The sequence below is a fragment of the Scardinius erythrophthalmus genome, assembly GCF_964197995.2.
Source record: "Scardinius erythrophthalmus genome assembly, chromosome: 9".
Classification (NCBI taxonomy): domain Eukaryota; kingdom Metazoa; phylum Chordata; class Actinopteri; order Cypriniformes; family Leuciscidae; genus Scardinius; species Scardinius erythrophthalmus.
In genome coordinates, this window is record NC_138229.1 from 41,966,294 (window position 1) to 41,979,420 (window position 13,127).

A 13,127-nucleotide genomic window follows, 5' to 3' on the forward strand; every position below is an offset into this window, starting at 1 on the left:
TCAGACGACGCTTGCTTCCTCGTGATCCAGCGATGCGTGCGCTTCGCTGAAGAGATGAAAAATCAAGTGAATCAGCCTTTTCGAGCTCCTTTTATAGAGGTTAGCCACACCCGTCTCGGCGGGAAATGGCAAGGAGGGCGCGAAGCGCCCTCATTGGCCTGACGTCACCTCAGGCCTCGCTCGATAGGCTTATGCAGTTGCCGCAGAGCAGCCAATGAGCGAGCAAGCCGTCTCGCCATAGCTGACTACTGCTGCAACGCGCTTTACATGTATGAAAATTAAGGATAATTTTTTGCTTCAGTATTTCGTGAAAAGAGACTTTTCCCGTAGCGTTTTGATAAAAACGCAGTACGAGAGGACTCTCGTAAGAGAACTAAATAAATTATCTCTAAAACTGAAAAAGAATAAATCGCAGGCAAAGTTTTAGGCTATATTTTTGGAGGGAAAAGCTGGTGTTCATGTTCGCATGGTAGTAGCACTGGCTTTAGCGGCTCTAACTTAACTTTTCCATATCATTCATCTGATGATGGACGTCTCATGATATTTATTTTAGCACAACTGGGCTGTATTAGGCTATTGATTCCCGTGATTTTGCTTATAAATTTTGATTCAGCCATTAGCCTACCTTCGTGATCACGCAAAGAGGTCTGCCGTGGCGGTCTGTTCAGAATTCGCTTCTAGCTCACTTCTTCTGATGAAAGTGGCCACCCCAGGACCACAACGTGAAACATTAGCATGTTAAGACTAAGAATATAATTTTAATATTAAGCCATACACATTATCAAAACTATAACAGATTAAAAACGAATTTAAGCATTGCTGATACAAATGAAGGTTTTCAAATAAAATATTTTTATTAAACAATGACAGACAACAAAAATGTGTGCTTGTGTGAACAAGAAAAACAAAAACCAGGGGCAGGTGATCCATGAAACAGACTGGACTGGTGATGGCCATAACAATCCTAGAGGTCCATTGTTTTCACAAGCCGCTTTACTCAAGACAATAAAACATAATGAAAAGTTAGTATAGCCCAAAAAATTTAATTAAATAAAAGTTGCTATAAAGGTGGCAGCGATTCATTACCGAACTCTTAACTGACGAAGTCGCGCTAGCTAACTAGCTAGCAGGCAGTGCTTGAAAATTGGTTGAAACAACTAACATAAAATATAAATAATTACGCTGTGCATGTACAAATGAAGACCAGTATAAGCATCGCAAAGGGCCTCTGATACAAAATAGACAGTTGACAATTCAAAAGAGGTCGATATTTCAACAACTTATGTAGCAACAATGACATCTGCTTCTCGCGTTAAGTGATCATATGGGAAGACACATCGTCTTGTGTCTGTACTGGTTAATAATTGCCCCACGAGGACCAATTTGCCAGCACCGACCTTCTCCCCAACTTTACAACCTTGTGACATTCCACATAAACACACACACACACATTACACACACACACACACACTCGTGGACTTTCAACCAGAAACCCACCACGAGATGCAACTGAGGCACATTGCCATATATGGACTTCCACATAGTAAAATTTCATTTTACCATTCATTACAAATTTATAATAGAGGTGTGGTTTGCTAGAGTAAAATCTTTAATTCCGAAGATTCATTGAAAGAAAATCACTCCATAGTGTCTTGTAACTCGAACCTGGTCATAAACTTTTATGGCTCCAAAGCTGCAGCTCATCCAGCTCCTTTGCAAGCCAACATTCCAACACATTGACACACATGGAACTCTTCAGAGAAAACTCTTCAAATGTTTGATACATATTCCTTTGTTTCCCAGGTGCCTTCACTTGCCATAACGGAAACACTGACAATTTTATTGTGTGTTTAATCAAACTTTATATGTGTGTAATTCTGCATATCTCCTGTAACTTCACATTTCTACAACCTTCATGTGATGTGTTTGATATCTCTGTAATTCTCTCAATCTAACAGAGTCGAATTCCAATAGCAGAATGCAGCAATATACATTGTTTACACAATTCATATTTCTGGAACAAAAAGACTTAAGTCAATCGTCACTGTAACTCAAGCCAGGAGATCGTTCCAAACGAACAAAGGGATCTTCCCGCTAGAAAAATCTCGACAGCTGATTCGTCCTCCCCGAAGAAGGGGGACGTACCTGTGACACTGATATAAGTCGAAACCATCAGTTTCCTCCCGCTCTTCTCTCATCGATCCCGCTTGACCTCCTCCTCCTCCTTCTCCACGTGCAGCGCTGCTCCGGTTGGACAGGCATTGCCTTGGCCTCTGGGACACATGGCCCGCGTCATGTAAAAGCCTGCCGTCTTTGCAACCAAGCTTTGCAACCTCTCCCGTCCCGGTAGATGAACTTTCTCGGTAACATTACAGTCAGTAAGCCTTTTAAACTTCGCGGCACTGGAAGACCCAACAGCAACAGGACCACCCTCGCTTTCCTGCCTCAGCTTCACCAGAAAGAGCACAGAATACTGCAAGTATATTGAGTTGATAAAAGCTGTTTTCCCGGTGTCTCGTGAATCTAGGTTTCTGTATGTAATAATTACTAGTTTTTCTTTCTTTCTTCCTTTCTTTCTTTCTTTCATTTCATGTTATCCTGATCACGTATTTTCTTGTTTGGTTAAATGTGTGTTTGTTTTATTGTTTTGTATTTTTACGTACGTTTGTATTTGTAGCTCATATAATCTTTAGTTTTACAATTATTAAAATCCATATATCCTTTTAACTGTCTCTGTATTTGAAAGCCCACTTTTATAAAGTCAATGAGACGAAAAGATCTTGCTACACGCTCGATAGACTACAGTGAGTAGTTTTAATTAATAAACTCAGAAGGTTTGATGTGCGTGGCCAGGAGATCAAACTTTCTTGGAGTTTGTAAAGAGATACCCCTTCTTAACTGTGATAATCTCACCTTTATTCGCTGGACGAATAACGATTAGATCAGTTACAGAACAAGTTAATCTCTATAATTGATAAAATAAATGTACATGCGACTTATGAATTATGACCATGAGTCATAATTATTAATATTTCCAAAATTCCCTATATTCTTGAGCTAATTCAAATTTACCCAAAGTCGTATTCGTTACACTTAACTCAGGAACAACTCGACGCGCAGCAATGTACGTGAATGGTGTCCAACGCCAAAATGACTGTGTTTGGAACTATTCCGATCTTCAAATCCCGGAAGTAGGCGGTTAAAAGTGCCGCCATTATTTACAACGGAGGTCTATGGGAGTGTCGCAACTCTTTCTCTCTATGGCTCTGGTACAGACGAATGATATTTATCATTAGTCATCGTCGCTATATCAGGAGGATACTGGATAACGTTAACGTTAGCCTACTCGTGGGTAAGTCTGTTTTTTTTTTTTTTTTTTCATTAATACTATACTAATACTATTTATAATACAGTACTGGCTTTTTTCAGGTGGAGAGGCATTTTAGAGCTCAGTGAGAGGCAAGCCCATAACATTATACAGCTGTGTTGTCTTGATTAACTGTTAGCCCAATCATTACATGACTTGTTTATCTACATTCGGTTACAGTCTTCGATTAGATCATATTTGCTTCGATTAGATCATATTTCCCCCCAGCCACCCCAAACAACATTGGGCTAGAGTACTGTACAGTATCTGTACTGTATCAGTCAATGACCGATGCCATAGGACCAGAGCGCTGTCAATCACGGCAATGTAAAGCCTTTTTTACCATGCCGATAAAGCTATTTAAACCTGAATTTCTCAATTGCTGATTAATTTGCGATGCAGAGTTTTTGAAACAGGAGAGACACGACTTGACCACAGACCACGTCTCTGTTCGTAATATGTAAACACTCAATTATTTTGAAGTATCGCCCTGGTTGCAATATTTATTCTGATTACTTTTGTGTGATAAAGATGACTGATAAAGCTATTATATGTATCTAGTATGAGTAACAAAATGCTTTTTCTGTGTCCATATTTGACTAATAATAATGAAAAAAAGTGCACTTCAAATGAACATTTCTGAGAATTTTTTTTTATCTTTAATAGTCTTTAAAACTAAATATATGTCCAAATTAAAAACTTAATACATGCAAGTAATTATGACTGAAAACATCCAGCAACTAAGGAATACACACCTATATGTTTATATATAGGGCAATACAGCCATCTACTGGTTACACAACAGTATTACAGATGATAAATGCTGCATGACTCCGAGGTAAATATTTAGTACTGTAAAATCCCTTAAATATATATATATAATAAATATTTTAAGTCTGTATGTGGGCGTTCAAAGCAGTTTGTATTTTTAGATTATAATACATTTCCTCTCTCATTTTCCAGGGAGTGGAGCAACTTTTCCATAAACAAGATTCTGATGCTGACACAGAGGATGGAGTGATAGTACCAGAGATCCACTGTCCCTATCAGACAATAATCTTACTTTGTTCAGACACATCACCTTTGAATGACTGGGATCTTGATCTTCAGACACCTGATTTATTTTAATATAGCAAATATTTCAATTTCCTCTAGATTAAAACAAACATAGTTCACAAGTACACAAGAGGTTGCACTTTATTCTTATTAGTCTATGCTGATCTTGGATTAGCATACCAACAGCATATGAATGTTGATGGGATAGTTCACCCAAAAATACAATTCTCTCTTATTTTACTCACCCTCATGCTGTCCCAGATGCATTTTACTTTCTTTCAACAGATAAACAAGAATTAAGATTGTAAGGAAAGTAATCCATTTCTGCGAGTCCTAAAGACGCTTTAAAAACCACACACAGTGAGCGTGACGGTAATCCATGCGACCTCAGTGGATGAGTCAATGCCTTCTGAACTCAAACAATAGGCTAGATAAGAAAAATACTAATAATATGACTAATAATAATAATAATATTATATTTTAACTATTAAAAATCACTTCCGACCAACTGTCTTACGTACATGGGTTACAATCCACTTGTATTATGGACTCACAGAGATGGATTATTTCCTTAAAAATCTTTGTCTATGTTTATGTGAAGAAGAAAGTCATATACATCTGGGATGGCATGAAGGTGAGTAAATGATGAGAGAATGCTCATGTTTTGGGTGGACTATCCTCGTACTGCTTGTGTCCAGTCACTGCTTTGTTACTTGTACTGGAACAGGAACTGCTCAAAGAATCATTGCAACATTTAAAATGTATATGAATTTTTAAAATGTATTCTGTATTTGTAATTGTGCATTTTGTATAGTAATGTATATCATGAGAATACTGTGCATTACATGTATAGTATGCAGTTAATGTTTTGTGGATTCTGGTCTTTCCGGTCACAACATAATTGCATCCAAGACTTTCACTCTGATACTTGTATATATGCTTTAGTGACAATAAAGAATGTACATTTATTTGAATTCATATTTTCAATTACATTAATTTAACTGGTTGTATAAGTCACGATTGAAACGGTTGATGATTGTTAAAATATATTTACAATTTTAAATGTTAGAAGATAGTGTTAATTAAATGAAATAACTAAATACAATTATCAATTAAAAAAATGGCAACAAGAACATTCTTTGTGTGACATATGTAATGAAATGCCCTTTGAGGTCTGTATCTGACAGCAGGCCACGATTGTAATTTTCATATTGTTTAAATTCCTCTTATTTAAGTGATCATTAATTTTGATGGTGTAAACGTATATCATGCTAACAATGAGTAGTGTGATGGCCATGGCTGCCAACCTTGATTACCTGGTTGAAGTTTGACTTTCTTGACGGCTGAATATATCACATACGTTTGTTAGTAGCCTATTCTCTTTAAATTGTAACAGCTCAACCTAATCAGAGCCTAACATGCAAAAGAATCATCAGGAATAAACAAATATTCTCCGAAAACATTGGACACTACAATATTTTAAGTATTATACAGTACTTTAATGTGCAATTACACCTGAATAGACTGAATAGATCTCTTGTGCTCCTAAAAGCTTCTGCCAACTAAGTAGTAGCAGCAGGTAAATAAAGATCAAATTAAAAAACAAACATAGCTTAATATCACTAAAATGAAATAGAAAGCTGCGATTACAGACGCTCACATCCACACATAAACACACCACTGTATCACGAAGCTGTCAATCAAAAACTCAGTAACCAATGAGAACACACTGCTACTAGCCCCGCCCCCACGAGAGAAATGTGTCAGAACGGCGAACGAAAACTCTGGGAGCGTAAACGAAAACTTCAGAAGCGTAAATGAAAACTCTGGAAGCGCATTTGTAAGTTCAGATCAGCGATTGAAATATGAGAAATAGTTAGCAAAACATGCAGTGTATTAAAAACGAAGTCAAAAAAGCCTGCGATTTATTCTTTTTCAGTTTCAGAGATAATTTATTTAGTTTCAATCAGGCACGGCGTTATGGGTGGGCCTGACGGGCCTAGGCCCACCCACTTTTCAACAGGCCCACCCAAAACTTTTCTTCTTCTTCTTCTTAAAAAAAAAAAACGTTTTATATATTCTAATTTTTTTCAAGAACTATAAAAAATCGTCAATAAGCTCATAATTTGTGCTAAAATAGTCTAAATGTTTAGTTTTAAAAACAATTTTAAAAAGCTGGTTATGTCTATTTTGATGTTTCTGCGCAAGTTCAGCAGACAGTGGTTCGGGTTTGTTCCGATCAGAGCTCGTGAGTGGAGAGCGCATTTCTGAATATTCCGCTCCGCTCGCTCATTCCGCAGGGTCGCTCGCTCAACCCAGAATGGCCTGCTTCCTGGTTTGAAAATATGTGGAATAAGGGCTGCCTCCGACTAAATTTTTTTTTTCTTCTAGTCGACTAGTAGTTGTTCATTTAAGCCATTCGTGGACAAATCGCCCCTGCATGTTATTTTAATTATGCTACTTAAATAGGCTATATAGCCTACACAGGATTATGAGCGTTTACGTAATATTGCCGCACTCAAGCGCACGACCGCACGCTTAAAGCTAGCCACAAAGAACCGGTAAAAGTAATGATTATGAATGTGTCTAAAATAGCAAGGAGACATTTAATTATTTATTAATAAACTGTTTTTTTCTTTGTCGCTGCAAAGATGAAGTTGACGATGCGGACTCGCCATGAACGCCAGAGAGAACATTTCATATGGATTTCATAATCAGAGAGCCTATTTCTTTTGGTTTTGAATATTTTCGTTTAAAAGTAGACATTTCAAGCTTTCTATAATAGATAGCCTATATTTCTAAAATCTGTGATGCACAAGCTGAGTTTCGGCGCCCTTCAGTTCACGTGCAATGCAAGATCATGCCGGCGCTAAGCTTGCTATATATTTTCTTCTTATTTATTAATTGGTTGATAAAACATTGATCAAAATTAAGATACAATTTATACAAAACGAAAATATTTTAAAAAGAGTCTTTCTACAAAACAAAACTCAATGAAGTGGTCAAAATCATGTCTTTACATGTCATGTCTCCAGAGATATTTTTGCGCATCTCATGATGTGTCATATCTTTCTCGGCGCCAGCGCCTCTGCCTCGCGAGTGGATGATAGCCCTGAAGACGCCAAGCAATGGTATACCTTTAGTGGTAGTATACCTCAAGAGTCTTCGTAGCGCACTAAGAGACAAAGCCAGGTATGATGCGTAATGGAGATTCCAAAGCGCTCTTCTTTGGTCAGAACCATGGAGAGCGATCGCGGATAGGTCCGTCCTATGCACCGACACTTTTTACAATGCAACAAAATATTTACAGAGCATCAAGCTATTAAAATCTATATTATACGCACAGATAATATAACAGTATATTAGTCAGTAATTTTTATTAGATTAAACAGTGATTGGATAACGTTTTTACTTAAACGTTTTTAATTTAAGGCCCACCCACAATTGGTCTGGCCCATCCAAAACTGAAATCCTGGCGCCGTGCCTGGTTTCAATTAATATTTTCATTAGTTTCTTGAAAAGCTACGTTCATTATTATTGGCTCAAGAATAATTCCATAATAAATGACCTCATCTGAGCTGCTTCAGCGGACTAACAACACTCGTCAATGTCAAAATGTTTGAGATGACCAATCTAATCAAAGTAGGCGGGCTTTATGTTCACAGAAGCTGCGAGTCGAGCGCGAATTCCAGCGCGACGCTTCATGACACGCTTCAGTTAACGCTCATAAAGTGTGAGATATGATGTAAGCAGTGAAACTAAACATCTGTTTTACGATAGAAGTTTTAAACAACCCACAGAAATAATCAGTTTGCAAAGACCGTATCAATCAAAGCTCAGCTTTGGGAAGGGAAGATATACAGGTGAAGATAAGGAGACTGAGAGAAGAAGAAAGAGAGGATGTGATGGAGATGAGAGAGTAAGAGCAGGTTTTGCACACTGTCTAATTAAAAGTGTCTGTATAATATGTGCTCTTTTATCAATTTTCAGTGCTTGTTTTGTTTATTTTATGGATGGCTCAGCTAAACAGGCCAATCAGAAACTATTAACTACTATTATTCCTTTTATACAGACGTTTTAATTAGACATTAGTATAATTACGAATCTACAAATGTATAAAACGTCTACAAATGTATAAAACTGATCAGAGATCAGGTTAAACCCACAGACACTCGTTCAATCTTAGTAAATCTGCATGATTCATGGGTTCACAGAGATCATCGCTCCCCAGTGGAGAACCATTGACATTTCCAAACATTTCCAAACGTTTCGAAAGTTATGACGTAATTAAGCCTCGTTTACTGAAATCATGTGACTTTGGCAGTTTGATATACACTCCGAACCACTGATTCAAAACAAAAGATTCGTAAAGGTTTCGTAGCTTCATGAAGCGTGTTTTGAAAGCATTTACATTTTGGGAAATACAAACAATGAATTGAAAGCAGTTATGAACATTTCTGATTCTGATGTCACAAAAAACATTGTTCTGCCTCTACAGAAACTGAAATAATTATTGACCCATGAACCAACTGTCTGTCTTAACCAAATATTTAAAGCTTGATATTACGTTTTAATTGTGTTTTTATTTGCTGTTTAATTTTATTACTTTAAATTGTTGTGGCTCTGTATGACTCTGAGGAAAAAACTGCTCTGACTCAAACAAGTGAGGAAATATTATCATCAGCTAACATTTCTACTAAAAGTAAAGTAATATTATAAATAAATGAGCAATACTCACATTAGTGTGTTGAGTTGACAGTGTTTATCCTGCAGTAGAGCAGCGATCTGATTCACTCGTGTGTCTCCTAGTTCATGTCTACTCAGATTCAGCTCTTTCTGGAGAAACGGGTTTTTACCCACAACTCTATTCACATACTGACAGGCTTCCTCTGCAGCAGGACTCAAAAACCTGCAGAAGAGTCAATTCAGTTCTCAAATAAATGTCTGTTGCATTACAAAAAAGACTGATATGATAAAGAAAATTCTTTGAACATTTAAATACACAAATAAATCTAAATTTAAAAGAAACTAGAGCGACACTCAGTCCTAAAGCAAACTCATAAGAGCAGAAACGTCTCACAGAGCAGAAGGGCAAAAGCTCACTAGATCATGGTTTTCAGTATGAATACATAGTGTGAAATTAAGATCTTTCTGGCTTTTAAGCAGGACAAGTGAGAAACGTCAGCACAGAGAAAACTGGCTTGTGAAACTGCATGTTTGTGAACATCTGGAGACTCATAGACCTGCTGTAGAGAGATGCAGTGAATCTGGGCTTGATGGAAAACTATTGTGTTCAGAAAACTATTACACTAAAAGGTTATCTAGAATTGTGATGAGAAGTGTGCACAAACATAAAATTGTGCATTTTTAATTATCAAGGTATACTCCAGAATAGCAGCCCATATACTGACCCATAATGTCTATTTGACCTTTAGCTCGTATCACAACTAAACTGTGTTGACGTTTATCATCATCATGACAGAGCCTGCAGCATCTGATCTGATCTTGATCATTTTGATGCAACAAATTGTCAAGCTAATTGTATAGCTAAAATAATATATTAGTTATGAATATTTAGCCTCCATATAACTAATTTAGTTAATTATTTGATCCCGTCTCACCTCAGTGTCTTCAGTTGACAGGCTGGATCCTGTAGTAAATTATTGAGCTCCTTCACTCCTGATTGTCCAGGATCATTTCCTGTGAGATCCAGCTCTATCAGGTGTGAAGGGTTTGATCTCAGAGCTGAAGCCAGAGCTTTATAACCTTCTTCTGTCACACTGCAGTCAGAGAGTCTAGAACAGGAATGAAAGCATTCAGCTGATTAATCAGTTAAACCAGAACAATATAAATCCTTAAACTTGAATTTTATTTTGTTCTTTGTACAAATGCATTGAAAGTTAGTTGCAAAAACTGACAACTGAATATGGAGGCAAACAAAAGGCACAGAAATCTTTAATATGTTAGACATCAAGACATAATTATTTAAAGGGGTCATGAACTGGATTCTTTTATTATTTTATAATGTTCCCTGGGGTGCCCTTATAATGTTAGTATGATTTTTACATAAAAAATTGTCATAATTTATAAATAAAAGCCATTTTTCCAAGCCTGATTTCTGCCTCAGATTTGAACGCTCCGTTTTAAGGGGCGTGTCTGCTGTGAGACTGCAGTGTAAACGCCCACTGCTGTGATTGGCTGACATGCTTGCAATGAAATAGCTAGTATTACAGGAACTCTCTCGAAACTTTTACTACGTTTTTACTATTACAGCTATCGAGATTAACAAATCGTGAAAAGTATCGTTTAAAGCATTATATTTAAATCTATTCCATCACATGAAAGGTTGCAGCATGATGAGCACTGAGCAGATGACAGACAGTCTGTTGATCGCGTGAATAAAGATCTTATCATTGCAACGCAATTTTTGCACTCTCACAAATGCTTACACCAAATCACAATGCAAACACGATGTGAATACACAGTAAGAGCTTCGTTGTGTAGTGTAACAGTGTCATTATGTTATCACGAGTTTGGTAAGTGTCCAGATAAGCTCTCGCGGCTCGCGCTGTGCTGTTTGATTGACAGCTTGGGCGAAAGGGATCGTTCTTTGATCGCTTTCTGTAGGCTAGGCTATATAATTTAATAACAGTTTAAAAAAAGATTATTTTCATAATACTACGAGAAATTATGTGAAGTTGATCGTTTAGTCACTGATGCATAAACAGTATTGAACGATTTTAAGAGAAATATCTGAACTTGAATAATTACACCGAAATCACTGATCGCAGATCAGGCATTAGAATACACATGGTTACTTACATGTTGCTGGCAGATCCGTGTCGGGAAATTGTGATTGACTGATTTAATAAAGTTTAACCATGCTGGAATCCGAAGGAAGCTTATGACTGTCTTCTTCCACAAACTGGCGCTGCACAATATTTAGTAAACAGCATGTTTATTGCTTGGAAGTAGCTCGATCCGGTTTAGCAATCATCATGTCGTCCTATGTTATTTAGCATGTTTGGGCGAATCGGTGGGCGGGGCTAAACAGGCCGTGTTGAAGTAGGCGTTGATCTTCTTTTGTGGAGGCGGTGTTTTATCCTCTTTGACGTCATAGTTCCCCACTTTGAAAAACGAGTCGTTTGCTGAGCCTGATGTCTATAAAAGCTTTTATTGGACTAACAAGGTAGTTTTCAGTTCTGAAACTTACAGGATATTATTATAGTATGATGATCTCTTATATGTCAAAAGCTCAAGGAAACTTTGATTTCTCAGTTCATCACCCCTTTAAAACTGTGTAAGCCGTTATCGGTCCAAATGGGGGTTTCCGCCAGAACGGGTGAAGGTTTCTCGTGTTACTGTCTTTCCACGTGGCAAAGTAATTTAATTCCATTTAAGCTTTTATCTGACTCCATTTTATATCTGACTCCATTTTATCACGACCTCGAATTTAAGTTAGATTGCTAATTTGTTATTGGTCAGTTATATAATAGTTTAGCAATACATTTGATTGTTCTATTTAATTCTTTACTTATATTTTACCCATTCATATTAGGTAGCTATGTCGCCTGAGATCGGTCACATTCATGCTTACACAATCAAAGATACTTTGGTATAGCCCCCGTGATTGCATACACTTGAAATTAAAGTAGCGTTTACTTCAGTAGAGGTATGGCCACTACTACAGAAGTCAACCAACTTTACTTGTCTTATAATAGCTTTGGATTGGCCATGCCGTGGTTTCCCACGTACACTTATCTAAAGTAACATTAAATTAAAAGGTAAGACACACCCAGATTTAGGTTGGTCAAGCAGCACTTTTGCTGCCCTAAATGGAAATTCACTTCTTGTCTTTACAAAACACGTAGACTTGAATTAGCGCCAAAATATTAGTCGTCACTAATCTGATGCAAAACTTGCAGTAACATACAAATCATTTTAATCTACCTGGGAAAACTATTTCAAAGTCAGTCGGAATAAAATCAAATGTAACAATTTATTATATCAGGTAAATGTATCATGCCAATTACATAATCAGTTAAAAGGTAATGAATACAAAACATCAAATGCTCTGGAATAAAGAGAGAAGATGCAAACCTGACATTATAAAATACATGATGTAGAGTGCCTGCATACACTCTATATCACAGGCTAATTTGAGCTACAAATCGCCACAAGCCTTCTTCAGCATCTCCCTAAACACTCAGACCAAAGCAGAAACCTCTTTTCAAATGTAAACATGAGTTCACAGTGGGAATTTGCATTAATCACCATCCCAGACTTACTGGGGACAGAAGTTGAGGGAATGATGTGTAAATTGGGAGGTGATCAACTCAAGTGTGATAGTGTCTCCAACGAATCGGGATCACGCTAGAAAGACCAATTGCCTTAGAGTGAAACTAAAACGAGCCAATGAACATTGGCATGCAAGACTTGCATTCTGCGCCCCGCCTGGCAGTGCAGGTATAAAGCGGAAGCGCGAGGATACACAAATCGATTTCTGCTTCAGAGCCAACCGGTTGTGCCCTCTAAGTGAATGAGCGTTCGGATAGTGTTTTCCACAAGCTCAACAAGTCTGCTGTTTCAAGACCTCTCTGTGTTGGTGTTACGGCGTTTCAGTGATCTTCACGAGTCTCCCAGGTAACGGCTGTTACTTCACGCGATCTGCTTCTTTCAAAGAGCTGTTGTCACAGCTTCTCCA

At 37.4% G+C, this 13,127-nt stretch overlaps 1 protein-coding gene across 1 annotated transcript in view; it reads right to left on the reverse strand.

Annotated features, from left to right (window-relative positions):
• Positions 1–2,194: 2,194 nt before the first annotated feature.
• Positions 2,195–13,127, reverse strand: part of LOC308695654 (protein NLRC3-like) — a gene marked incomplete at both ends in the record, with an annotated part of 29,432 nt that continues 18,499 nt past the window's right edge. The window contains 4 exons of the mRNA XM_081373834.1: positions 2,195–2,449; positions 4,395–4,410; positions 9,162–9,332; positions 10,045–10,218. Coding sequence (XP_081229960.1) covers positions 2,195–2,449; positions 4,395–4,410; positions 9,162–9,332; positions 10,045–10,218 — 616 coding nt within the window. The remainder of the gene's footprint in view (positions 2,450–4,394; positions 4,411–9,161; positions 9,333–10,044; positions 10,219–13,127) is intronic.